The following is a 24,873-nucleotide window of genomic DNA, read 5'->3' on the forward strand; positions in this document are numbered from 1 at the left end:
CTGAAACAGGCAACTTGTTGCGAGGAGTGACGGACGCAAATTGCGCCGGGTTGTGCCTTGGAGTCGTTGGCTAATCCGTCATGTATTATGGAGGCATCATAACGACAAAGAAACGTTTTAACAGCCGAACGGCCGCATCTACACCTATACATCATCACAGCACAACCATGGACCGAAGTTGGACATTGTAAAAGCCATTGGTCTAATACAAAAGGCATCATAACAACAAGGTAACATCTTAGCAGCCGAACGGCCGCATCTACATCTATACATCATCAGAGCACAAACCTGGACCGAAGTTCGACATTGTAAAAGCCATCGGTCTAATACAAGAGGCATCATAACAACAAGGTAACATCTTAACAGCCGAACGGCCGCATCTACATCTATATATCATCAGAACACAAAAACATGGGCCGAAGTTCGACATTGTAAAAGCCATTGGTCTAATACAAGAGGCATCATAACAACAAGGCAACATCTTAACGGCCGAACGGCCGCATCTACATCTATATATCATCAGAACACAAAAACATGGGCCGAAGTTCGATGTTGTATTGGCATTGGTCAAATTGAATCTAGAACAGTGGGACATGGGTGTTCTAATTACTTACAAATTACATGTATCATCATAATCATCATTATCATAATAATCATCACAATCATCCTCAAGTCTATAGACTCGACACAAAGATATGAATCAAAGTATGACGTTGTAATGGCCATCAGTCAAAAACAAGTTGTGGGACAAGACTAGCTAATTAGATGGGTGTTTTATCATTATCACGATGATTTCAAGTCTCTTATAATAGAGGGATCTAAATTTGGAAGCAGCAGTGTTTTCTTACGTGTATATTACATGTGTCAAGATTGCCAAAGCAATTGTTCAGAAATAGTTGAAACAAATGCGGCACTACGATAAAATACATAAAATATAATCACCAACGGGCATGTACAAGTTATCATCATAATTTCAAGTCTTTGGTAATTTCATGACTTGTAACAGATGTATCTAATCTCATAAACTGTTCAGTGTTTTCCTATGATACATGTATGTGCATTGAGATTGAAAAAGCAATTAGCCTTGATCAGAAATAGTTGGAACAAATGCTTTTTTCCATAAAATACAATCACCAACAGGCATGTCTCAACCACAGACTCCTGCATGTTCAGGTGTTCTACAGCTATATCAGACACACAGCGTGGACCCCCCCCCACTTGGAGCGATTAAGACTCCTCCAAGGTCAACACATTCGCCCTTGGGTCTCAAGAAACATGTCTTATCCCCGCCCTTGACCCGATTGGTTAAGAAGGAAGCCGGCTGGAAGCAGCAACACCAGACCCATACAAGACAGCTGGAACGCGCCACGTTTATTGCCCTTTATTGGAATCTGTGATTGCAGGAAGGATTCAAAGGGCAGACTCTGTCAGGGAGTCGCGCCGATCAGAAATCGTTACTCCGCACGAGGCGCAGAAGACAAGCTCTACACTGTAGTGTAGAGACGCCGATACATATCGTAACATGGGGCCTGATCAGTTATGTTTAGTCTCATAAGGCTGCATAAATTCTGCTTTATTATCTATCATAATTTAGGCCACACCATTTTATGATATATTGGTTAACGAAATTTAAAAAAATGCTAGATTGGAATATCAACAGGAAAACAGAATATTAGAGGAAAGTTTGTACTTTAGTGCACACAATTTCAGGGAGTGAACAGAGTCAGGTGCAAGTTTTCACCCCAGCCTTCTGTTTTCATGATTTTTTGTGTGCTAAAATTACCAAAAAAATCTCTTAACCAAGAAATTAAATTGGTGTGGCCTTATTGTGCTAGACATGGTCTCCTTTTCTTAGTTGTTGCGTCAATGATTTTTGTCTTCTGGTGTCTTAATTCGTACCTTACTAAAGCACTCTTTTTGAAAGGCAGTGCTAAACACCTCATGAACGAAAATACAATATGCTAAAAACAAAATAAACAGATAAATACTGACATATCATACAGTGCTAACTAGCTGGCTGAGGCTGCAATCTATTGCCTCATGAACAAAAATAGGATATGCTAAAGATAAATAAATAAACAAATACAGACATGTTACCCTAACTAGCAGCAATCTAATCAGCCTTTGGCACATTCCAGCATAATCCCATTTGTCAACTTTGTCACAGCTTCCTAAAAAGGAAATCACAGACTGTCCTTCCAAATTCAATTAGAAAACAACCAGTGCTCAAAGCCAGTGCTGTCTCCAGCTTAAACTTTTTTTCCGTCTCACTCACTTTTTGGGAGCCAATGTGTTGAATTTTCCTTGTTAAATTCGTCATTTATACAAAGATAAATTTTCATCAATTTCATGATATAAAGTTCAGATTTTGGGATGGGCGAGGTAGAAGTAAATTTCAGTCCTGGGACGGAGGGACAGGTCCTGCATGGAGACAGCCCTGCAAGTCCAAATCCATTTTGGGGAATAGTTAGTTGCACTAGAAATTTAGGTGGACACAAAACAATTTCAGTGCACAACATAATCTTTTCACTGTGAACTCACAACCACCGCAAAAATACTTATTATTCTGCCTGCCTACTTCCTCGTTTCAACTGCAAACTTTAAAGCATTTACCGACAATATCACAATAAAAGTAACTTGGTACATATTTCATCCAATTGTAAGTACTGAAAGTAGTGACTTTTCTTAAGGAAGCCTGGAATTAACTTGAAGAGTATCGGATTTGGATCTATTTCCTCTCAGATTCATGACCTTGCCCTGGGTCAACAGAGGTCAACTGACATGGCTTCCTGCCCCTTGTGTCACGCCCAAGTGTGTAAGGAAGGAGGTCAACGCACAGCTGGGCGTAAGTCTGGGTCTTTCCTCTTATATAATATAGATGGAGAAGATATACCTGCCCTGTATTCATGTCAACACAGAGCTGTCTCCAGGACCTGTCCCATTAGCCTGGGTGCCATCCTAATTTCTACCGGGGCTCCTACACTCGCTACCCTCAAAAAATTGTAGGAGCCCCGGTAGAAATTAGGATGGCACCCAGGCTACTGTCCCATCCCTGGGATGGAAATTTGCTTGTTGGGACACAAGGAATCATACATAATTACAACAGGTTTTTCACGGTGATGATAAGTTCACGATAAAGAGGTGAGAGTGAAAACAGTGAACCTAAAGTTACAGTGAAAGAAACAAGAATGACAGTAATACCTGCCCTATATTCAAGTTAACAAAGACTCACGGTGACAGGGCTGTCTCCAGGACCTGTCCCATTGCCCTGGGATAGAAATTTGCTTGTTGGGAGTCCGTCCAAAAAATCTGAGCTTCATGACATGAAACTGATGAAAATGTATTTTCGTCAGCTTGGCATGACAGCTCTCACTCACTCACTCACTCACTTTCCGGTTTATCGTCTATTATGTGAAACCTACATTGTACAAAATGTATGTTATGTTTGAATTCTAAATTTACACATCAACATTTAAAATCAAAATATTTAAATGTTAGACACCCAAACCCTAGACTGTTGCTGAACTAGTGTTTATTAACTGATATGTGTATGAAAACAATAACTTTGAAACCCCTCCCCCTCCCCACCCATCTTCCTAACGATGCTGTCTGACCAGCGTGATAAATGCCTGCCCATTTGTCTTCCTTGTGATGAGATACAGACAATGGCATTCCCGCGGGGCCGCTGACCTGAATAATGAAAATTGCAATAGATCTTCCACCCAACCTGCCAAACTGATGATAAACTGTCCAACAATTAGTACAGAAGCCAAAACGGGGCACCGCATTTCACCCAGTGTACTCAGAAATCTGACTTGCCTTGTTTCGATATAATTGTTCTGTTTCTGACACCTAAATGTATAGCTGCCTGATGAATCAATAATAAACAACTAGTGCAAATTTAAAGCACAAAACATGCCAAATTCACCTAGAGTATTTAGAAATCTGAAGCCTTTCTTTCATATAATCATTCTATTGTGGAGCAACGCTGGATGATTTCTTTCTTCACACCTATACAGCCACTTAATTAATGATAAACAATTAGTGCAAGAGCCCGAAACGTTGCAAATTTCACCCAGTGTATAATTCAGAAATCTGATGCGTTCCTTTACCATAATTGTCCTGTTGTGAAGCCAGGTTGAACGATTTTTTTCCTGACACCCATAGCCGTTAACTGGTAATTAATGATAAACAATTAGTGCAAATGCCCAAAACGTGCCAAATTTCACCCAGTGTATAATACAGAAATCTGAGGCATTCCTTTACCATAATTGTTCTGTTGCGAAGCCAGGTTGAACGATTTTTTTCCTGACACCCATAGCCGATTAACTAATGATAAACAATTAGGGCAAATTGGTGCCAAATTTCACCCTTGCAGTGTATTCAGAAACCTGAATCCTTCACTATAATTGTCTTGCTTTGAAGCCTCAGATTAAACCATCTTATCTGTATGCATTTTGTTGCTGACACGAGAATCCCAAAATACGGTGCCTAATTTCACTGAACAAGGTCAGAAATCTTATCAAACCTCAGTCACAATTGTCTTGTAGTGAATCCAGGTTAAAATATATTTCATATCAGAGCATGAAAAGAATTTATTTTCATACACCAGCTGTCTAACATATGATAAACTCATCAGATACAATTAGTGCAAAATCCCAAAACATCGGTGTCAAATTTTACTAAAAAAATCTGACCAAATTCACACCCAGTCACAATTGTTTCATCATTAAGCCAACTTGAATCGTTTTACCTTTGAACAGAACGATGCTTCTCTTGTCCTGCTCTAAGGTTGTATCCACAAGCTATTCCAGAATATCAGATCCCGCCGCTTTAGCAGAAAATACCGCCTCTAACTCTCGGGGGAGGCGATTTATATTCGTTTCCGCCAAACCCTGAGGCTTCGAAAGGTATCTCTGTTTTCCCTAGATCCTCTGTTCTCCGACTCAAACAAGATTACGTCGTATAGAAATGTTTTTCAACACATTTTGTCCAAACGATCACCTGACATACTTTGTCAGTCCTGAGGGCTAATTGTGTTAGGGATAACGATCCTAGATGGGAAATAAAGGTTTCCGGCCGTACAGGGTATCTATCGGCCACTTGCACAGATAAAAACACCCTTTACATAGCGGTGTTGGCTTTCCCTAGGATAGATTTTCAGACAATTGTGGGATAATAACCGGAGCTTTGCCCCTATTGATCACAATACACGACAGGCTGGACACTCGATACGCCCTCCTCACAAAAAGTCGTTACAGAACGTACAAGTGTTGAATTACTCGACATATGTACACGAGCAAAGTAAACCTGTCCTCGGATAACCCTGGCAAATATAAACCTCTAATCTTCTCATGTGGGGTGATTTCTGCTCGATAGAGCACGACTAGGGCTCGAAATTAATTCTGGGGAACAGGTGCACACCTAACCTAAATATTTAGGTGCACAGAGATAAAATTTTGGGTGCACAACATGAAATAAAGTAGAATCTTAGCAAAACCTAAATTAGATTAATTACAAACCTTCTTGCCTCTCTTCAGAGCTTGATCTAAGATTCTATAATAGCTAACTTCAAAATTCTAAAGAAATAGTACAGCAAAGGTTTTTCTGACACTCACATGTTATGAATATAAAAGTGTACAATTGTACCTTAACATATGTAACCCACACAAACATTTAGGTGCACTGTTAAAATATTAGGTGCACAGCTTCAATTTTCGGTGCACAAAAATGCACACGCACAGTATTTCCAGCCCTGTCAAAACCAGCCAAAAAAAAATCATATAAATATACCAAATCCTGGGCTACACCGGGTTGACAAATGCTCTTACGTAAAGCTGAAAGGCCTGCATTTACACGGATATCATTCATCACGACATCAAGGCCCGGCCTACGTACACATTATCATACATATTTGAAGCGGCCGTGCCTCTCGCCTCGGTCTGGGAAAGGGAATATGAATGAAACCTTATCATCTGCTGCCTACCATTGATCAAACCGGCGTGGAAAATTCCAAACGCTGGCAGTCAGTACAGAGGCAAATCTACCTCCATTCTCAGTGCACACAAACGTTGTATAAAGCAGCATCCCTCATCGATTATACTGAACATTCACCGACTGAGTACACAATAGGAAAATATCAAATACTGCTTCACAAAAAATAAAGGAAAGCCCAGAATAAATCAGCCTCGATGCAAGAGTGTTCTCGAAACTACTATTTTCACAAGTCACATAAGTTTGCATCTATGGTTCGAATAGAGTTTAATTTTCAAATTCTTGCCCAAAGGCTAATTGCAACATAAAACAGTATATATATACTATATAGAAAAAGGTTACACACAGTATCAGGTAACAACAGTGACAAGTGGAACAAGTGACTATTCTAATAAGAACTGCTACGAAATAAAATCTTAGGGTTTGGCTTCTTTTTTTTTTTAAATTGCTATTTTCTCAACTTCAAGTCTGTACATTAAAGGACAAACTCAAATTATGATAACATTTGTAATTCTACAGTCAAGGAGTCTAATCAGAAAGTTCTTATGAATCTTTTATAAACAATTTCATCAGCACGAAAAAAATGTATGCACATACCTTACTCCATTATTGATCATTTACTAACAATTAAAGGGAAATTACCTTTTTCCCAAGACACCGCGCAAGGAAGACCAAAAGGCCTAGAGATTTTTGACTTCAAAGACTTCAAACTCAAAGCATCTTTCAAGACGCAAAGTGAGCAGCACTGATCCTCTTGGATTAAAATTACAAGGTTCAAGAAGATCAGCTTATTTCCAAGACATTGCACAAGGAAGGCCAAATGCCTTGATTAGGTGGGAGGCTTTGGCAGCCGTGTCTACAATGTTATTTATGCACTCTGTGTTTGCAGTAGGCTAGTATCACATTCACACTGCACATTGAATGTTGTTTTTTATGTGTTCCCTGTATGCTAGTAGTAGTATCACAATGTAGGTCAAATGTTGTTTTTCGATTAGGCTACATCAATTTAATTTCTTGATTGAAAGATCAACATGAAAACAGAGTCTGAGGGGAAAGTCTGTACTTTGATACACACAGTTCTAAGGGTGAGCTGTCAGGTACCATTTTGACACCTGGGCGGAGTGAGGAAAGTCAAGTTGAGTGCCTTTCCCAAGGACACAACGTCTAGCCAGCAAAGCATGTTTTATAGAGTTTAGCAGTCTCACACCACACCTCCAATAAGACCAATGTGGTTTGTAGTTTCTGAAGGGGCACTTGATCATCAAAAAACGCCTCTAATTTCCTAGACATTGTACAAGAAAGTCCACCGCTCATATAGTTTCTAGGCCTGATAATTTCCAACACCATGTCTTGCAGCGATGTTTTATGGCGTGTGCCCTCCCAGTCTCACACCACATGTCCAATTCAAGTTTAGTTTCTGATGGGGTACTTGATCATTCCAAAATGTCTAATTTCCTGGACATTGTAGATCTACAAGAGAGGCCCAAGTCATACATGTTGTGTCCAACATCACTTCTTGCAGCACTGGATGATGTTTTATGGCGTGTGCCCTCCCAGTCTCACACCACATGTCCAATGTGTTTTTGATGGGGCAGCTTCACTACTTCATTAGTCGTACCCTATAAATCACATCACTACTTCCCTGACCCACTGACAGGCGAGAGTTTCCTGGCCTACAGAGGAAATCATCTGATATCGCAATTTTTCTTTTCCTTTGGCCAAAACGATTCATTTCCTTGATTCTCAGACATTTTGAATGAAGATTTAACTAGCAGTCAAGATGAAAACAGAAGGCTGGGACTAGAGTGGGAGGAAAAGTTGCATCGTACTTCATGTATATTCACTCCCCGAAACTGTGTGTAGTAATGCAAGGTACAGCCCTTAGACTGTGTTTTCAAGGTAATATTTCCATTATGTATAATTTCTTTTAAAATTTCTTTTCTGTCATTATATTGCTTTGTTATGGTTTATATGCTTATCTTTTCACTGTAAATAGTACTGTTAAAAGTGTGAATTTGTACAGTTTTCTTATTCTTGTATGTTGTATCTTGGAGACAACTGGCAGAGGTGAGTGATCACATGTTTTGTCTCCCCCTCCATTTTTGTAATGGATGAGTCTGATAAATAAATAAAAACCCAACAACCAACCAGTAAATTTGGTGTGGCCTATTATTTATTGCTGGTGCTGTATTACTGTTTCCTGATTTCTGCAGTTTTTTTGATGGCCGACATTTATCTCATCCACAGCAAGTGATTTAAAGTCACACTTTTTCATTTCCTTTTTCTCCATCACCGGAAATGTTTATTCGGAAACGTTTATTTTCTGTTGGGTACCGTGTGCTGACAGCGGCCCCAAAATTCCTCACATTTTCCCAACATCCACAGTAAGTCACCTGATATTGCAATTTCCTTCTCTCATTTTCTTCATTACCAAAATTCAAATGCTTTCTGATTTGTTTCAGTATTGTGATGGCTGACGATTTTGCCACATTTGTTGCATTTCCTCGGCCTCTGTAACAGGTTCTGGGTGACATCTTCAGTCTTGATTTGATGTTGTTTTCTGACTGAGTGTTGTTTTCTCATTGCTTTAGTGGCATTCATTACAGCCTGCTACAGAAGCCTACATTTCCTGATATGTTTAATCTTAGTAATTCAATTTTCGTAATTTTTATTCCTTTTGTCTTGCTTTGATTTTCAAAACATGTACCACGAACAGCATGGATGTTGACAGTAACTCAAATTGTGGTGGGAAAAAGGCAGTATCAAAACATTACCCAGAGGCTGATCCTTAATGCAAACATTTTTTTATATCCTTCCCCATTCCATGTCTATAAAAATCCCTTAATAACAAAAAAATATCTCACTGCTCTCAGAGTTGAGTATTGCAGTTTTTACGATATTTCTCACTGATAGATGTCTGTAATTTAAACAGTGCCTCAAAATTGGAGGGAACAGGCAGTATGCCATCAGAACACCTCCCTGCGTCTGTTGTGGATGCAAACATTCTCTGATTGCTTGTGTATTCTGATTGTTGCCATTTTCACATTTACCACTTACGGCTGTCTCAGTATCTGACAATGGTATGTTGAAATCTGGTTAAAAAAGGCAGTATGAAAACATAACAACACCCTGAGTGTATGCAAACATTTTTCTATCCCTCACACTTCATGAAAAAGAAACCCCCTCCCCCCAACCCCATCCTTCACCTGTTATCAGAATGTGCCGAGATCCTTATCAGCAGTTAAGCCATTTTGACATGTCCAATTTTCACCCAGCCATGGCAGCTACTGCCCACTTTCCCCCCTCCTAGCACCCCACACATCACCCTGACAGCTAAGCCCCGGCCACACGCCCCCTGAGCTACCAGAAAATCACAATTTCACCCCGCTGACCAGATAAAACTTTTACAGGGGGCAAAAACCGTCCTGTTGTGTCTTTGCAAAGGAGTTAATGAAGGGGTAAAAGCCAGGGGACCCACACAGGAGGGCTGGGTTGACTGCCCGCATTATGTGTGCTCACAGCATGGCAAAGCACTAAGATAAACACATGGGGGAAGACGCATCTCATTCGGACATACCCAGAGAAAATACACCCCGACATCAATCAACAATCAATCGGGACTCCGCAAATACTCCGCCAAAGAAATCTCAACACGGGGGCAGCCCTAATAAGCAGCTAATTTGACAAGAGGCGTTTGGTTGACCTCTGACCTGCATTTTCCCCAAATTACAGCCTTCCCCAGCAGTAGCCTGGGTGGGTAAACACAGGCCTGAGGCAAGGACATTCCACAGCGGAGCCCCAGCCAGGTTACCTACAACATGTCGCAGGAACCTTCAGCCACATAACCTAACGCACCCCTCCCTCCCCTCCTCATCCCTGACCTTACTTCAACCAAAGAACTCTTCAAAGAATAATCAGGGAGCTTTTACGGGCAGGCAGAGGACCCTCAGCAGGTCCTGACGAATCACCCGCTTACAGAATCAGGGGGCACAGTATCGGGAGTTCCAGCCTTGCACTGGATATCCCCACATTCATGTACATAATACCGTAAGGGGTGGAATCTTGGTACAGTTCTGGGGGTACAGGAAAGGTGATTAAAGACAAGATTACATGGTAGTAAGGAGGAAGCATACCCCTCCGTAGGGGAGGGGAGGTTGGGACTCACCTGGTGAGGCTTGTGAGAGTAGGAATACCCAGGATAGTAGTACACCATTGGTGAGTACATGGATGAGTCCCGAATTCTCATGTTCGCACGGAAAAAACGACAAGCCGTCAGGGGCGGGGGGTCGTCCGACCGTTCGTATACGTTCGTTGGTGGGGCCGGTGTTCCCTGCGTAGGTAAAGCAGCAGTGACTGGGGAGGGCTGGAGGGAGGGTCCGCCTTGGGGCTATGTCAACAAGCAGGGCGCATCATCGGCTCCACTGATTGCTATCACAGGGCAGCCTCCAATGGGCTGCTGGCTGGCTGTTAGCAACACAATGGGAGGGGGAGGGACCAGGTAATGCCTCAACTCACACACACAGACACTATCTCTGCGAGGAGAGGGGGGATCCCGTGCCTTACTGCGCAGTTTCGGCCACGGCACGCACGCACAGCGGTTTGACAGATGGGAAGATACACACACATACCATAGACCAGGGGGCTGCATAAATCTACAGCCCGTTTCAACACAATTGGGCAGGCTTGTATGGAAATCCTGGCAATTTTCGCATTCCAGCCTGACAGGGTTGGGTCGGCCCATTCCTGCCAGGAGGGGGGGAGCAGAGGGGCGGGTCTGTGTGCAGGAATTTGCCGGCCGTGCGTTCAGAGCTGGAGTTTAATTTAATTTGCAGGGAGGAGGTTGCAGAGTCAGTAAGCTGGACTAATACTAATAGGGGGAAATCTGGGGCCACAATTATCCCATGAAGGGCTGAGTGCAGTGGGCCCATGGTGTGGGACAGTGGGCTGGGCCATGACTGATCCTTATCCAAACTCACGCCTGATCGAATTTCCCTGCCTGTCAGGGAGGGTGTTGGGAGGAAGGGGGCTGACAAGCTGCAGGCTGGGGTCTTGGAAAAGGGGAGAAGTCTTAGATGTTTCTAAGGAGGGAGAACTCTTATCATACTTAGAAATACTGGAAATGTCTTGGAAGTTGGAGACAATAAAATTTCCTACCATGTCAGGACTTTAGGAGAGGGTGTTGGGAGGAAGGGGCTGACAAGCTCCAGGCTGGGGTCTTGGAAAAGGGGAGAGGTCTTAGATGTTTCTAAGGGAGAACTCTTATCATACTTAGAAATACTGGAAATGTCTTGGTCTTGGAGAGGATAAAATTTCCTACCATGTCAGGACTTTAGGAGAGGGTGTTGGGAGGTAGGGGCCTGACAAGCTCCAGGCTGGAGTCTTGGAATGGGGAGAAGTCTTAGATGTTTCTAAGGAGGGAGAAATCTTATCATAGTATTACTTAGAAATATTGGACTGGAAATGTCTAGATCTTGGAGAGGATAAAATTTCCTACCATGTCATGATCTTAGGAGAGGGTGTTGGGGAGAAGGGGGCTGACAAGCTGCAGGCTGGGGTGTTGGAAAAGGGGAGAAGTCTTAGATGTTTCTAAGGAGGTAGAAGTCTTACTTGTGAGATGTCTTAGACTGGAAATGTCTTAAAGATCATCCAATTTGCACCCCTGTCAGTGTGAATATTGACGAAGCTGCAATGCTGACGAAGTCTTTTATAAGCACTGTTCTAAGAAGATGGTGTTGGGAGGAAATGGCCTGAAAAGCTGTAGGCTTTCAGGGGAGATGTCTTAGGTGTTTCTAAATCTCGACTTGACTTAGATGTTTCTGAGGAGTCTAAGAACTGCTTCTAGGGAAGGAAGAAGCCTTGGAGCTGTTTTAAGAAGGAGAGGGTGTTAGGAGAAAGAGTCCTGAAAAACTACAGACTGAGGATTTCTGGAGAGGTGTCTTGGATGTTTTAAAATTTAAGAGGGGAAATATCAAAAGGGCCAACCTGTACCAAAAGCCACTGTTTGATCTGCTTGGAAAGTACAGAAGCCTTGTTATGTTCAAACGAGACATCTAAGATCCTGAAGCCGTTCTAGGGAAATGTCTTAAAGCTCTTCTAAGGAGGTAAGGGAAAAGTCTTAGAACTGTTCAAAAGACATGAAAGAAAATGTAGACCTTGTGTCTTTCAAACTCTCCTGCGAGGTTTTGCATGGCTAATTGGGCTTCAGATGACATCTCAGGTTCGCCCACATGAAAAATTAAGTATTCAATTCAGTCAATTATCCGTACAAATATGATTATGTATGCCAACATAATTCCTTTCAAGTTCAACTATCATGCAATACTTGGCAAGGCTGCCATTATCATTTATTTATCATGACGACAACTGGATATAATGTTCTTGAAAACGATCCTCAGAGGCTGGCTACATAATTTCTTTCTTCTTAATTTTATAGGAAAAATGAAGCAAGAGGAAAACATTAAAAAAGAGAACAGGTAGGAAAACTTCAATCTGACTATATTCACTCCCTGAAACTGTGTGTACCAAGGTACAGACTTCGCCCTTAGACTTTCATGTTGATTTTCGAACTTAGCCTCATCTTTGTAAAGACAAGAACCAGCAAATTCATATGGTGTGGCCCAGGGCTGTCTCCAGCTTTAAATGTTTTCCATCCCACTCGTTGCTTGGGAGTCAACGTTTTGACTTTTCGTTGTTAAAGTCATCATTTTCAGCTGACAAGAATACACTTTCATAAATTTCATGTCGAAAAGTTCAGATTTTTGGACCGACGGGTGGAAGTTTTTTCCATCTCAACAAGCAATTTTCCATCCTTGGACGGAGGGACAGGTCCTGGCGACAGCCCTGGGGTGTTAAAGAGTGTTGTGTAGTCCTTAGAGAGTCGATAAGTGTCCATCTCCATCCTTGAGTACAGCAGAAGACAAAACTACAACCTCGTTGGCCTGTTTTGCTAGAAGGTCGGCGCCTACAAGAGCTGACAAACTTCCACACATCTGCAGAAGTGTGCCACTTCACTTAATCTGGGCACAGGGAAAGGGAAAGTGATCTCGAACCAGTTTAGCTCAAATGAACTCAATGAACAGATGAGCTACTCTTCCACTGATCGTGACAGAGAAGACAGACGCTATGTACAGTATTTACAGGTTCATTGTACCGGGGAAATTCCCCTAGCTCTTTTCGACAAGCACAATGAACAGTGGACCACAGCTTAACGTCCCGTCCTAAGGACTGCGATCTTTAACGGTAGCGTGCATGTCGGGTGAGCGACACAGCCGGGATCGAACCCGGGGCTTCTAGTTCCAGAGGCAAGATCGCTAACCACTGGACTACATACCCTAACGCAGGGCTTCTCCTAAGGCTGACATTCCCTCATGTGAGGAATTCACCGGTCACGTTTGAGGTAAATTCTGACATTCCTACATTAAAAAAAATAAAATCATCTGAAGCGGATTCAAAGATATTTTGTAGTAATTTCCTGACTTTGAAATGTTGGGAAAGAACTTGAGCTTTGAGTTTGCTAAAGCCTACCTCACAGTGCAATATCATTCGGAGATGACCTGACTGGAAAAAGTAGTAAATTAATTGATTGGTTGATTGATTGAATTAATGATTTTGTTTATTTCAGGTACATTGACCCATAGCAACATGATACAGACATACATCATACAAATAACAATGTTTCTAAATAAAAATCCTATGGTGCCAGTCAGATCTCAAAGGCATTTTATGACTCTGTCATGGGTGCTGAATATTCTATTCATAAATGATATAGAATACTATAGTATATATCCCATCATTTTCAAACAGTATGTCAGGAAAATTTAGGTGAGAAGGTCTGGAGGTTGTCTGACATCGATGCCGCAGGTCTGTATCTGTATCTATATAGCCGGTATAACCACCATTCGGCGTAACACATCAGCTTAACCAGGTACGGAGGTCTGAGACCAGGTTTAGTCCACATTTCAGCACAGCTCATCCCCCCTCAGACGGAGATCTCTCCTGTCTCTAGGTAAGACCCTGAGGGGGTCGACATGTAGGTTTGAAGAGACCAGGCCTGGCTAGAGGAATGTGGTGTTCTACTCTGATCTAGATCTAATACCCTGTTCATACCAGGCTTTGTAAATCTGGATTCAGCCAGGCACAGGATTGATCCTGATTCGCGAATCCGGGTATGAACGGTCCGAATCCGGCTCTGAGCGGAGCCCGACTATCCGAATCCCAAATCGGAATCAAACCCTGTGAACCAGATTCGCGGAGCCTGGTATGAACAGGGACATCTAAGCTCTACGTCAAACCTCTGCACGTAAAAGAACCCAACACACTTATCAAGAGGAGTAGGGGTGACCCGGTGTGCTTGGCCAAAAACACAAGCCATGGCAAAGTCACATTGCACTACCACTAGCTACTTGGAAAAGCATCATGCTTCACCTCAATTGAGGATGACTGCTTTACCTTTTTTACCCATCACCACACAGGTACTCAGAGCTAACCTACATTGTACATGTACATGTACACTACTAGTGTAGACCAGTAAAGAGACCAGGGCACAGGTAGAGGCATGTGATGTTCTACTCTAACTGCCATGATCACACAGGTACTCAGAGCTAACCTACATGTACAGTACTAATATAGACCAGTAAAGAGAACAGGGCACAGGTAGAGGCATGTGGTGTTCTACTCTGACCCCAGGGTTGAACAAGTATGGTTGCCCGATTGCCCGGGGCAAGTGAAAGTGCTGTTCGGGCAAGTGGATATCCTCCCCCACTTGCCCGATCGGGCAAGTAAGATTTTTTCATGCAGTCTGTTTCAAAACAAACTTTATTCCAGTGAAAGGATCACAAAAACACCACACCACAATGTATCTTATCATTAGAAACTACATTTCTCTCAAAATATTCCAAAAGATTATGAATTCAACCCAAAACAGGACAATTTGGCTCACATAGTACATGTAAACAAACACCCATGGCTCTCTCAGTTCGTAGACCTGCTGGCATGAAACTTTGCAACATCAAATCCTTTGAAACATGATATCCCTGTGAGCACTCTCTCAATGTAGCATTTTCCTTCTTTCATTGAACAGCAACATTGTGCATATGACACACTCTGAGGGTTCCCACAACTGATTGAGTGTATATTCAGGATATTCTAAATTTCTGTTCAACTTCTAAATGTTAATACTGCAAAAAATCATTTGAAGATGTTGTTTGATGTACATGTGTGGATTGATATTGACTAATGTTATCTAGAAAATAAAAATTTCACGACAATGATTCAAAACTGGCCATATCATAAGAACCATGTTTAGTTATATTAGATCCACAACAATCTAAATGTAACTTTTCCATCATATGACAAATACCTGATTTTTTCTTCTGTTTACTAAAGAAATGGGAGAATAATAATAGCCCTCAGTGAACACAGGAATATTGTAGTACTGGATCTAAGGAATGATCGATACACAACATTTGCTGAAAACTTGAATGTTGTTCTTTATGTTAAATAAGCCTGTGTCTTTACCTTAGACTTTTTGCAAAAATGTTTTTCCGTATCGCTCTGATTTTATTCTGAAAAATCTGAGAAGCAACAAATGAAATTGGCGTGGTTTAAGTGAAAGAAGATACGTTGTAATATCATGTTTCTTGTTCAAGTTTTTGTCATTTCCCGTAAATATGGTCATGACATCCACACAGCTTGGTCTTGTAGTTAAAGCTTTTTTGCTATAATTACATGCTTAACAAGACGTTTTTACTGAAAAATAACAGAATTCATTGCCGCAAGCAAAGATGCAAAGAAAATATGTCATTTAGATTTCGGGCAAGTCAAAAGTTGGTTCGGGCAAGTAGATTTTTTTTCTACTTGCCCGATAGGGCAAGTGAATTTTTGAAAACTTGTTCAACCCTGGACCCCCATCATCACAGAGGCACCCAGCAGTCCTGGAGGCTTGGAGAGACCCCAGCATAATCAGTGGAATGTTACATTATGGTGCTTCTACTCTAACCACCATCATCAGACAGGCACCCTGCCTTGTACAGGCATTATTCCTAACCACCTGACCTGAGTTAGAGAAGGGTGAAGGAACAACAAAGTGGACAACAGACCAGGAAGCGTGCTGACTTTGTACTAAATGTAGGGACGTTTGAACGTAATTCTGTGTTGCTAGAAAGCTAAAAGTTTGATCATAAGATTGTGTGCTTGTCATCTGATGTAAAACGAACAATGTACCAAAACATACCTACAAAAAGTTGTAAATCTAAACTTGTTCACAAGGAAGTTTGAAAAGGTGATGGAGTTCTGATTTTGGTCAAAACTTCAAAAAAAGAACAACTAGTACATGCATCATTTCGTAAACTGCTTGCCCTGAAACATGAGAAGCCTGGGCAGCCGTTCTTTCAAACAGGTACAAGAACAACCACACAATCCCAGGTGCCACCACCGCCCTACAGTCACAGTTCACTTCCACACAAACATCTAAAGACCTCTCCTAGCCTGGGTGCCGGACTGTTTCCAGGGCCTACACAGGCCAGCTCCTAGCCTGGGTGCCAGACTGTTTCCAGGGCCTGCACAGACCAGCTCCTAGCCTGGATGCCAGACTGTTTCTAGGGCCTGCACAGGCCAGCTCCTAGCCTGGATGCCAGACTGTTTCCAGGGCCTAAACAGGCCTGCTCCTAGCCTGGATGCCAGACTGTTTCCAGGGCCTATACAGGCCAGCTCCTAGCCTGGATGCCAGACTGTTTCCAGGGCCTACACAGGCCAGCTCCTAGCCTGGATGCCAGACTGTTTCTAGGGCCTGCACAGGCCAGCTCCTAGCCTGGATGCCAGACTGTTTCTAGGGCCTGCACAGGCCAGCTCCTAGCCTGGATGCCAGACTGTTTCTAGGGCCTGCACAGGCCAGCTCCTAGCCTGGATGCCAGACTGTTTCCAGGGCCTAAACAGGCCTGCTCCTAGCCTGGATGCCAGACTGTTTCCAGGGCCTACACAGGCCAGCTCCTAGCTAGCCTGGGTGCCAGACTGTTTCCAGGGTCTACACAGGCCAGCTCCTCAGCTCTAGGGACAACCTGCCCCCCAGGGGATTTTACCACAGCCTCCTGAGAAACAGAGTCCAAGACTCTAACTCAGCCATGTCAGCAGCCCTACAGTCACAGTTGACTTCCCTACAAACATCTAAAGAACTCTCAAACCCTCCCCTAGCCTGGGTGCCAGACTGTTTCCAGGGCCTACACAGGCCAGCTCCTCAGCTCTAGGGCTAACCTGCCCCCCAGGAGATTTTACCAACGCCCCGAGACACAGAGTCCAAGACTCTAACTCAGCCATGTCAGCCACCCTACAGTCACAGTTGACTTCCCTACAAACATCTAAAGAACTCTCAAACCCTCCCCTAGCCTGGGTGCCAGACTGTTTCCAGGGCCTACACAAGCCAGCTCCTTTGCTCTAGGGCTAACCTGCCCCCCAAGATTTTATTTACCACAGCCCTCTGAGAAACAAAGTCCAAGACTCTAACTCAGCCATGTCAGCCACCCTACAGTCACAGTTGACTTCCCAACAAACATCTAAAGAACTCTCAAACCCTCCCCTAGCCTGGGTGCCAGACTGTTTCCAGGGCCTACACATGCCAGCTCCTCAGCTCTAGGGCTAACCTGCCCCCAAGGAGATTTTACCACAGAGTCCACAGAGAAACAGAGTCCAAGACTCTAACTCAGCCATGTCAGCAGCCCTACAGTCACAGTTGACTTCCCTACAAACATGTCCAGACCTCTCGCACCCCCCTCCCCTCACATACCTGCCAGGCTCAGCCTTATCGTGTTCAGCTGCGTGAACCTTGCACACCTACATGCCAATCCAACCCACAAGCCCAGGTTTCTATGACACTCGCACAAAGCGGCCGCATTTCGATCTGCCCCCCCCTTTCAGGCCGTGTTTACCGTAGAAGCCCTCAGAGTATCGTTTTACGCGACCCCCATCCCGGGGAAGTTAGGCGTGTTAATCCTAACATTAGAGCCTCTTGAGTCCCCAGAAAGGGCCATTCAGCTGCTAGAAGTGCCGATACAGGGGAGCTGGGGGCTCCAACAGCCACTTCATGTCTGGGGGCTAACCCAAACTTGTTGTGTTGATCATACAAGTCGCTGTGTCTCTCACTGACACTGCTTTGACTCAAAGACCACTTCAAGTCTAGTGTCTAACCCAACTATTTTGTGCAGATCATACAAGTTGTCACCGCTGTGAAAGTAGGATGTCTCGCTTGATCTCTTAGACATTTTGGAATGGTGATGAATTAGGTGAAACCACAAGGATCTTGTCTTATATATTTTGCTCAAGAATAATTAAGTACAGCTACAATGATTGCAAGTCTTAGTTGCTATCTTACACAATTTGGGGAAGAATTAAGTAAAGTCACCATGGTTGAATTTCTTAAGTTGTCTTTAAGACTGGATGTTTTAGTCTTAAACACTTAGACAAGACACCTCAGTTACTGCCTTACATTCTTTGAAGTGACTAGACATCTTACACACTGCAGTAAAGACTTAAGTTTAGTCACACCTGGCTAAGAGGCAGGTGAAGCCACCTTAATTGGACATCTTAATCACTGTCTTACACACTTTGATGCAGAATTAGGTGAAGCTGCTTTGAGCCAGCTGAAAATCTTTTGTGCAAAGATAAACATCCCCTGTTCTTTGTCCGAACCACGCGTAGGACAGAAAGTCTCTGTCTTAGACTCTGCCATGCTGGCTTGGCTTTCAAGTCCCGTCCCTTATAATTTTTGGCGGAAAAATTGAGTGATTTCGGACAAAAACAACAGCGACCAGTCAGTGAATCTTGTGACACACACAAACAACGCTTGAAGAGAAGGCCTGAATATTCATATTGAAATATAAAAAAACTTACTGGGTGTTTTGGACCTACTGCAAACACTGGCTGCAAATTAGTGGCAATTGTGGTCAGTGTAATGCAAAGACTTCTGTGCAATCAGAGAATGTCACAGCAGTTGCAGAAAAGACACTTTGAGGTCAAAATTACTCCAGAACGTTTCCTCTGAAACATAAACTTGCATGTTCATTTAAGACCATACACACACCCATACTAGGGTGAAAACATTACCTCCTACACAGAAGTACTTACGCCATACTTACAAGCAGCAGGTCAAACCTACATAAGATCCACTAATGGAGTCTTGTTCCCAGGATAGACAACAGCCTTGACCTCTGACCTGGTTCCCAGGGCACACCACAACCTTGACCCCTGACCCGGTAAGGTTACACCTGGTTATACCATACCTCCCACCTTCACTTCGCCAAAGTGGTTATTTATCATGGCTGACTGGCCAATGACCTGTTGCCATGGCGATGACAGCTGTCATTACTCTTGTGTGACCTTGGGAGGTTCTGCTTGTGTGACCTTGGGAACACCTCTGCTTTAGTCTCAAATTGCAGGTTTGAAAATCGGGTTCCACAGAAAAAAGAGAAAAGGCAAATAAGATAAATGGAAAATCACTTAATGATAATTCCTAAAATGCAAAGGCCTGCCTGTTTCCCATAATATACTGCCAAGATATTAAAATCTTTCTTTCAATTTTTCCATGGTGTTGTGTGATCAACACAGGTAGAGAAACATATATATACATGTATGTGACCTCCTTGGCTGAGAGAGAATTTCATAGGATGCTCTGCAAAAGAAGTTGAGAATACTAATAATAGTAATAAGTCTGGACCCCAGAAGTCGCCACATACGCTCTATAGAAGCCGCCACACAAACGCTACAGAACAGAAGCCGCTACACAAACGCTACATGTGTCAATTATCATGTCAACAACACTTGCATGTCAGCAGGTCCCACAGAGGGTGTGACAAATACACACTCATGTCTCCCAAATAAGGTCAGATGGACCCGAGCTCTATCTGTCCCAAAATACTCAAGACGTCACCTCGCTCGGGCCAAGACATGTCACCTCACTTCTTAGTAGACAGGGAGATCTTAAGCTAATCATACTACAGGCAATCTTGTAAGTATTCTCAAGATGTCTCCTCACTCAGGTCAAGACGTCTTTAGTCTAATCTTGGGTTCTGTCTTGTCTCGAACAGGAAGGTACATGATGATGGCACATCGTCTTAGGAAACTTAGACACGAAGTAAATCATAAGCAAATTTGTAAGTGTATTTTCAACAAAAGAAAAACATTGTACTCCATTCAGCTCACTTATACTGTATCAAATGGGTCGAGACTTTCCGGTAGTTTAACTTTAAGCACATTGAGAGATTGCAGACCACATAATTACGAGCCAATTATCAAAGTCGTTTGTTAAGAAACACGCCTACCAGTTTTTCTAACACGAATTATGATTTACTGGAAAATGTATTGAGATGTGTTTGAGCAACCATGCTGTGGGGCAGACCTGAACTTATCGATGTGTTCGGAAAGGTGCGGTTCTACAACATGGGACTGACGAAAAGGACTGCAACCCCTACCAGTAGTGTGCATATCTGGGTTCATGACCTTAAAAGCAGACCAGCAAACTACTAGACAGATGAACGCCTCTAAACCGATGCCTGACCATTCAGGCACTGCAGTTACTGTAGCTTCTGAAAAATTTGCATGTGAAGAAATGACTAGACCTGCAGTTCTTACAATGGCCACAGGGGGAGATGCTGAGCGGATGACATCTGGGTCACAACCATTACAAAAAGCAAACATACAAAAATACGAAATACACTGTACATAAGGTGTAGTGTGCCGAGTAGCACTTACTCAAGCGACTGGATATGATTTAAATTGGAAACGGTCAGACATTTCAAGTAGCATCCACTACTTTTCGTCAGTGACACGGAGCAAGTTCTGTCACTATGAATCAATCAATGTCTAACCTTCATCAACATATAACTCGAAGTGAATAGTAGGAATTTCCAATTTCAAATCATCCTGAATTTTTCCATTCAATCAGTCATGAGTTATCCAGATGGAATCACTTCTATTCTTCTTCCTTGTGGCAAGAATCTCCCACCCCCCTTCTTTGTAACCTCCTCAACCATTCCTGGTTTTCTCTACAACAGAAAAGAAGGTCTCCCTACCATGTAACTGGGGCTGTAGGAACGGCTCGACCCCCAAACGTCCAAAATCTGAAAAACAAACAAAAAGGGAGGATTAAAAAAAAAGTCAACAAAAAAAACTATAACCATCAACCGTATATATAGGACCTTACGAACTACTGGGATACATGTATGTGTTTCATGTACCTTACGTACGTTAGACTAAAATGAACAAGATACTGACTATGACTAGAATTTTCTAAGTTATGAACACAGAAAAGAGATGGTCAGACATAAATTCTACCCCAAAACGATCTAGAATAGAACTTGTCATCACTTAACGCTTTATCAGATACATGTGTTTTTAAACAACATGAGGAAAACATGTATGTAGGCTGTAATGGTTCTAATCAGCCCTTAATTATGCAATGGTGCATATAAACTACCTGGTAGTCTAATTTTATAAAAAATGTGCATACAGGAAAACCGAAAAGCAGATATTTTGTACCATTCACTGATTTACTGACATTATGGTTCAAACTATTGAGTAGACAAGTTGTATTTCAAAAGAGGACTACAGTTTTACAAGCAAGACATGTTTTGGGTGGAACATACTTATACATATTAAGAAATACCTGCACGGCTTCATTTTTACCTACATGACTTCATTTTTACCTGCTTTAACCTGTATTTGTAGGTGGTATTTCGATCTCTGATTTACATAATATCCTCTCACACAAACCCAGCCCATCTGACAGCTGAAGACGAACCATAACCATCTAACATACATATAGGACCTTAATATGAACCACTGGGATAAGTTAGATGCAGGTAGACATCAGAAATACCAGCATGACTCCATTTTTACCTGCTCTAACCTGTTTACACAGGACTGGTGGTGTTTCAATCCCTAGTCTACAAAATATCCTCTCACACAAACCCAGCCTGTCTTTTAGCTGAAGACGAACCATAACCATCTAACATACATATAGGACCTTAATATGAACCACTGGGATAAGTTAGATGCAGGTAGACATCAGAAATACCAGCACGGCTTCATTTTCACCTGCTCTAACCTGTTTATACAGGTGGTGTTTCAATCCATGTCTCTCACACAATCCCAGCCCACCTGACAGCAGATGACGAATCCCACCCAGCGCCCTCCCGCCCTGATCTAGACTACAGGACTGCATTAATCCTATTTCTTCCCCAGTCCGTCATCATTACAACCTGACGCCGTCAGCCCCGATCGTTTCGTGCTCCGCTCTCCGACGAGGTTATTGATCCTGTGACCCCGCCCTGTTTGCCTTGTCGCCACGACGACCGGACTCATCTGTTCGCGAGTCGCGACACCAAACGAACTCATCAGTCATGGGGGTAAGGTGGACTTGTGGTGAAGGTTGCCGACTTAGAATCTGAACGCTCTGGGTTCACATCCCTGTCAAGGTCCAGGACTTATTGTGCCGCCTTACAATGTAAAATCTTAAGTTTCTGGGTTTGAATCCCCGGCAATGTGGACTTTTGGTTGTCTACTTAGAATCTAAAGTTTCTGGGTTCGAATCCCTGTGAAGGTGGACTTTTGGTTGTTTACTTAGAATCTAAAGTTTCTGGGTTTGAATCCCAGACCAATGTAGAATCTAAATCCTGAAGGTTCTGGGTTGGAATCCCTAACCAATGTAGAATCTAAATCCTGAAGGTTTGAATCCCTGACCAATGTAGAATCTAAAACCTGAAGGTTCTGGTTTGAATCCCTGACCAATGTAGAATCTAAATCTAAAGTTTCTGGGTTTCAGTCCCTGACCAATGTAGAATCTAAATCCTGAAGGTTGGGTTGGAATCCCTGAACGATGTAGAATCTAAATCCTGAAGTTTCTGGGTTTGAATCCCTGACCAATGTAGAATCTAAATCTAAAGTTTCTGGGTTTCAGTCCCTGACCAATGTAGAATCTAAATCCTGAAGGTTCTGGGTTGGAATCCCTGACCAATGTAGAATCTAAATCCTGAAGGTTCTGGGTTGGAATCCCTGACCAATGTAGAATCTAAATCCTGAAGGTTCTGGGTTGGAATCCCTGACCAATGTAGAATCTAAATCCTGAAGGGTCTGGTTCGAATCCCTGACCAATCATCGGCGGATCCAGGATTTTGGGAACGGGGGGGCGCAGTATCAGTCGTGGCCGAAGGCCACGAAGGCGCGCAGCGTAAGCTGCGCGGGGGGAGAGCACGAGAGGGGGTTCCACCCCCTCTCGTTGGGGGGGTCTGGGGGGCCTCCCCCGGAAACTTTTAAAAATCTAGATGCTCTCTGGTGCATTTTAGAACCATTTCTGAGCAAAATAAAACCCGGCGGGATAAAGATTTTTTTACGTTGAATCTGCCAAAGGGGCGTCCGCCCGTCAAATGAGGCCAACTGTCACTTTGGACGGCCTGGACTCAGACACATGCACTGGCCGTCCGATCCATTTTTGACATTTCGGCACACATTTTGCTGTGAAGTCGGTAGAAAAAATTGAGAAATGCGCATGGTCATTTTGTGTTTTCCACTGAAGCTGCTAATTACCGTCAACAGGAGTACAGGAATCTTACAGGAACAACAGCCTTGCTTTCATAAGAAGGATCCAACGGTGAACTTCCAGAGTTCTCTGTTACGCATTGTTAGCAGTCCATGACCGGTGGCGCGGCACACCTCAAAAACATCAAACTCACGCTGGGCCACTGTGCGGCACGCCCCCCGTAATCTCTAAGAAAATTTTAGTGGAAAAAAAGTGCCGACGGCCCTTAGTACGTCCGCGGGGAATTTTCACTCGAACACCATTCACATATGGTGCTGTTCCCTGTTCTCATTGTCCCCTTTTAATAACAACAATACGGATTTTTGCGGTTCTACAAGCGGATTCTACAAGCGGTTATATCTGGGACGAACTCGCGCCAACATGAAAGTCACGAAATGCCTGAATGTTGATAGCATCGCAACGTAACAAAGCACAAAAGAAAACACATCAATGCATAAAAAAATTAATATGTTTTCCAGAAATCAATACAAATCACTTAAATCACCCAATCGTCTTATCCTAGGATTTTATATTGGCAAGTATTACAACGTGTATCAACATGCAATGTGATCGTGATCTCCCTCGTTTATGTTTGGATGCAGTGAGTACACCGAGTACAGCTGAGTACAGCCATCTTGTCCAAAGTTGTGTCGCGATTTTGCTCAATTTGACGCAAATACTAGCTCAAATTTGGCAAGTAGCACGACTGCACGACGCATACGCAGGAAACGGGAATAGTACGTACAGGGTGAAACCAAACTGAGAGCCGAAGCACGCGGCTGTTATGTAGCCTGAGACATAACTTTCTTTAGTCTCCATGGCTGTCTTGGCTAGCGGTTACGATTTTGCCGCCGGACTTTAATTTTCTAGCATCGACCCTACATTGAACCGGCATTGATGTCATGTGGACTCTTTTGACGGTACTTTACTTGCCCTGCTCATCTTTGACCCACAAATGGATCTATTTCATCGTAACTTAACTAGTTTCATACTTGTCCACGCTGGTTGTCAGTGGTAACTGGTAACGTTATGTTTGTAAAGAAACTACAGTCTGTGAATATTACTTGTAAGTTCATGTTTACTTACCTTTCCATGCTAGTAACGTTCACGGGGAACCGCCGGTGTTAGCGACATAAAATCGAACTCTTTGGTCGAGAACAAACGAATGAACATAAAATTAAACCAATTGGAACATGTGGTAGCCGGTTTTATCAAAAGTTTTACGGTTACCGTAATAGTATTTTCCATGTCCAATGTGAAACTTGGTCGACGTTACCTACGTACCTGAAAACACGAGTATAGAAGTAAACCAGAGTGTG

The 24,873-nt window shown here is 42.9% G+C and overlaps 1 protein-coding gene across 9 annotated transcripts in view; it reads right to left on the reverse strand.

Annotated features, from left to right (window-relative positions):
- The window catches only part of LOC136446807 (RNA-binding motif, single-stranded-interacting protein 1-like), a 121,213-nt gene that overhangs the window by 55,557 nt on the left and 40,783 nt on the right, over positions 1–24,873 (reverse strand). For 8 of the 9 annotated variants that reach the window (XM_066445391.1, XM_066445392.1, XM_066445389.1 and 5 more), the window contains one exon: positions 21,051–21,098. The exons of the other annotated variant lie outside the window; for it this stretch is intronic. In XM_066445391.1, coding sequence (XP_066301488.1) covers positions 21,051–21,098 — 48 coding nt within the window. The remainder of the gene's footprint in view (positions 1–21,050; positions 21,099–24,873) is intronic. 9 annotated transcript variants of the gene reach the window in all.

The sequence above is a fragment of the Branchiostoma lanceolatum genome, chromosome 13 (assembly GCF_035083965.1).
Source record: "Branchiostoma lanceolatum isolate klBraLanc5 chromosome 13, klBraLanc5.hap2, whole genome shotgun sequence".
NCBI classification, from domain to species: domain Eukaryota; kingdom Metazoa; phylum Chordata; class Leptocardii; order Amphioxiformes; family Branchiostomatidae; genus Branchiostoma; species Branchiostoma lanceolatum.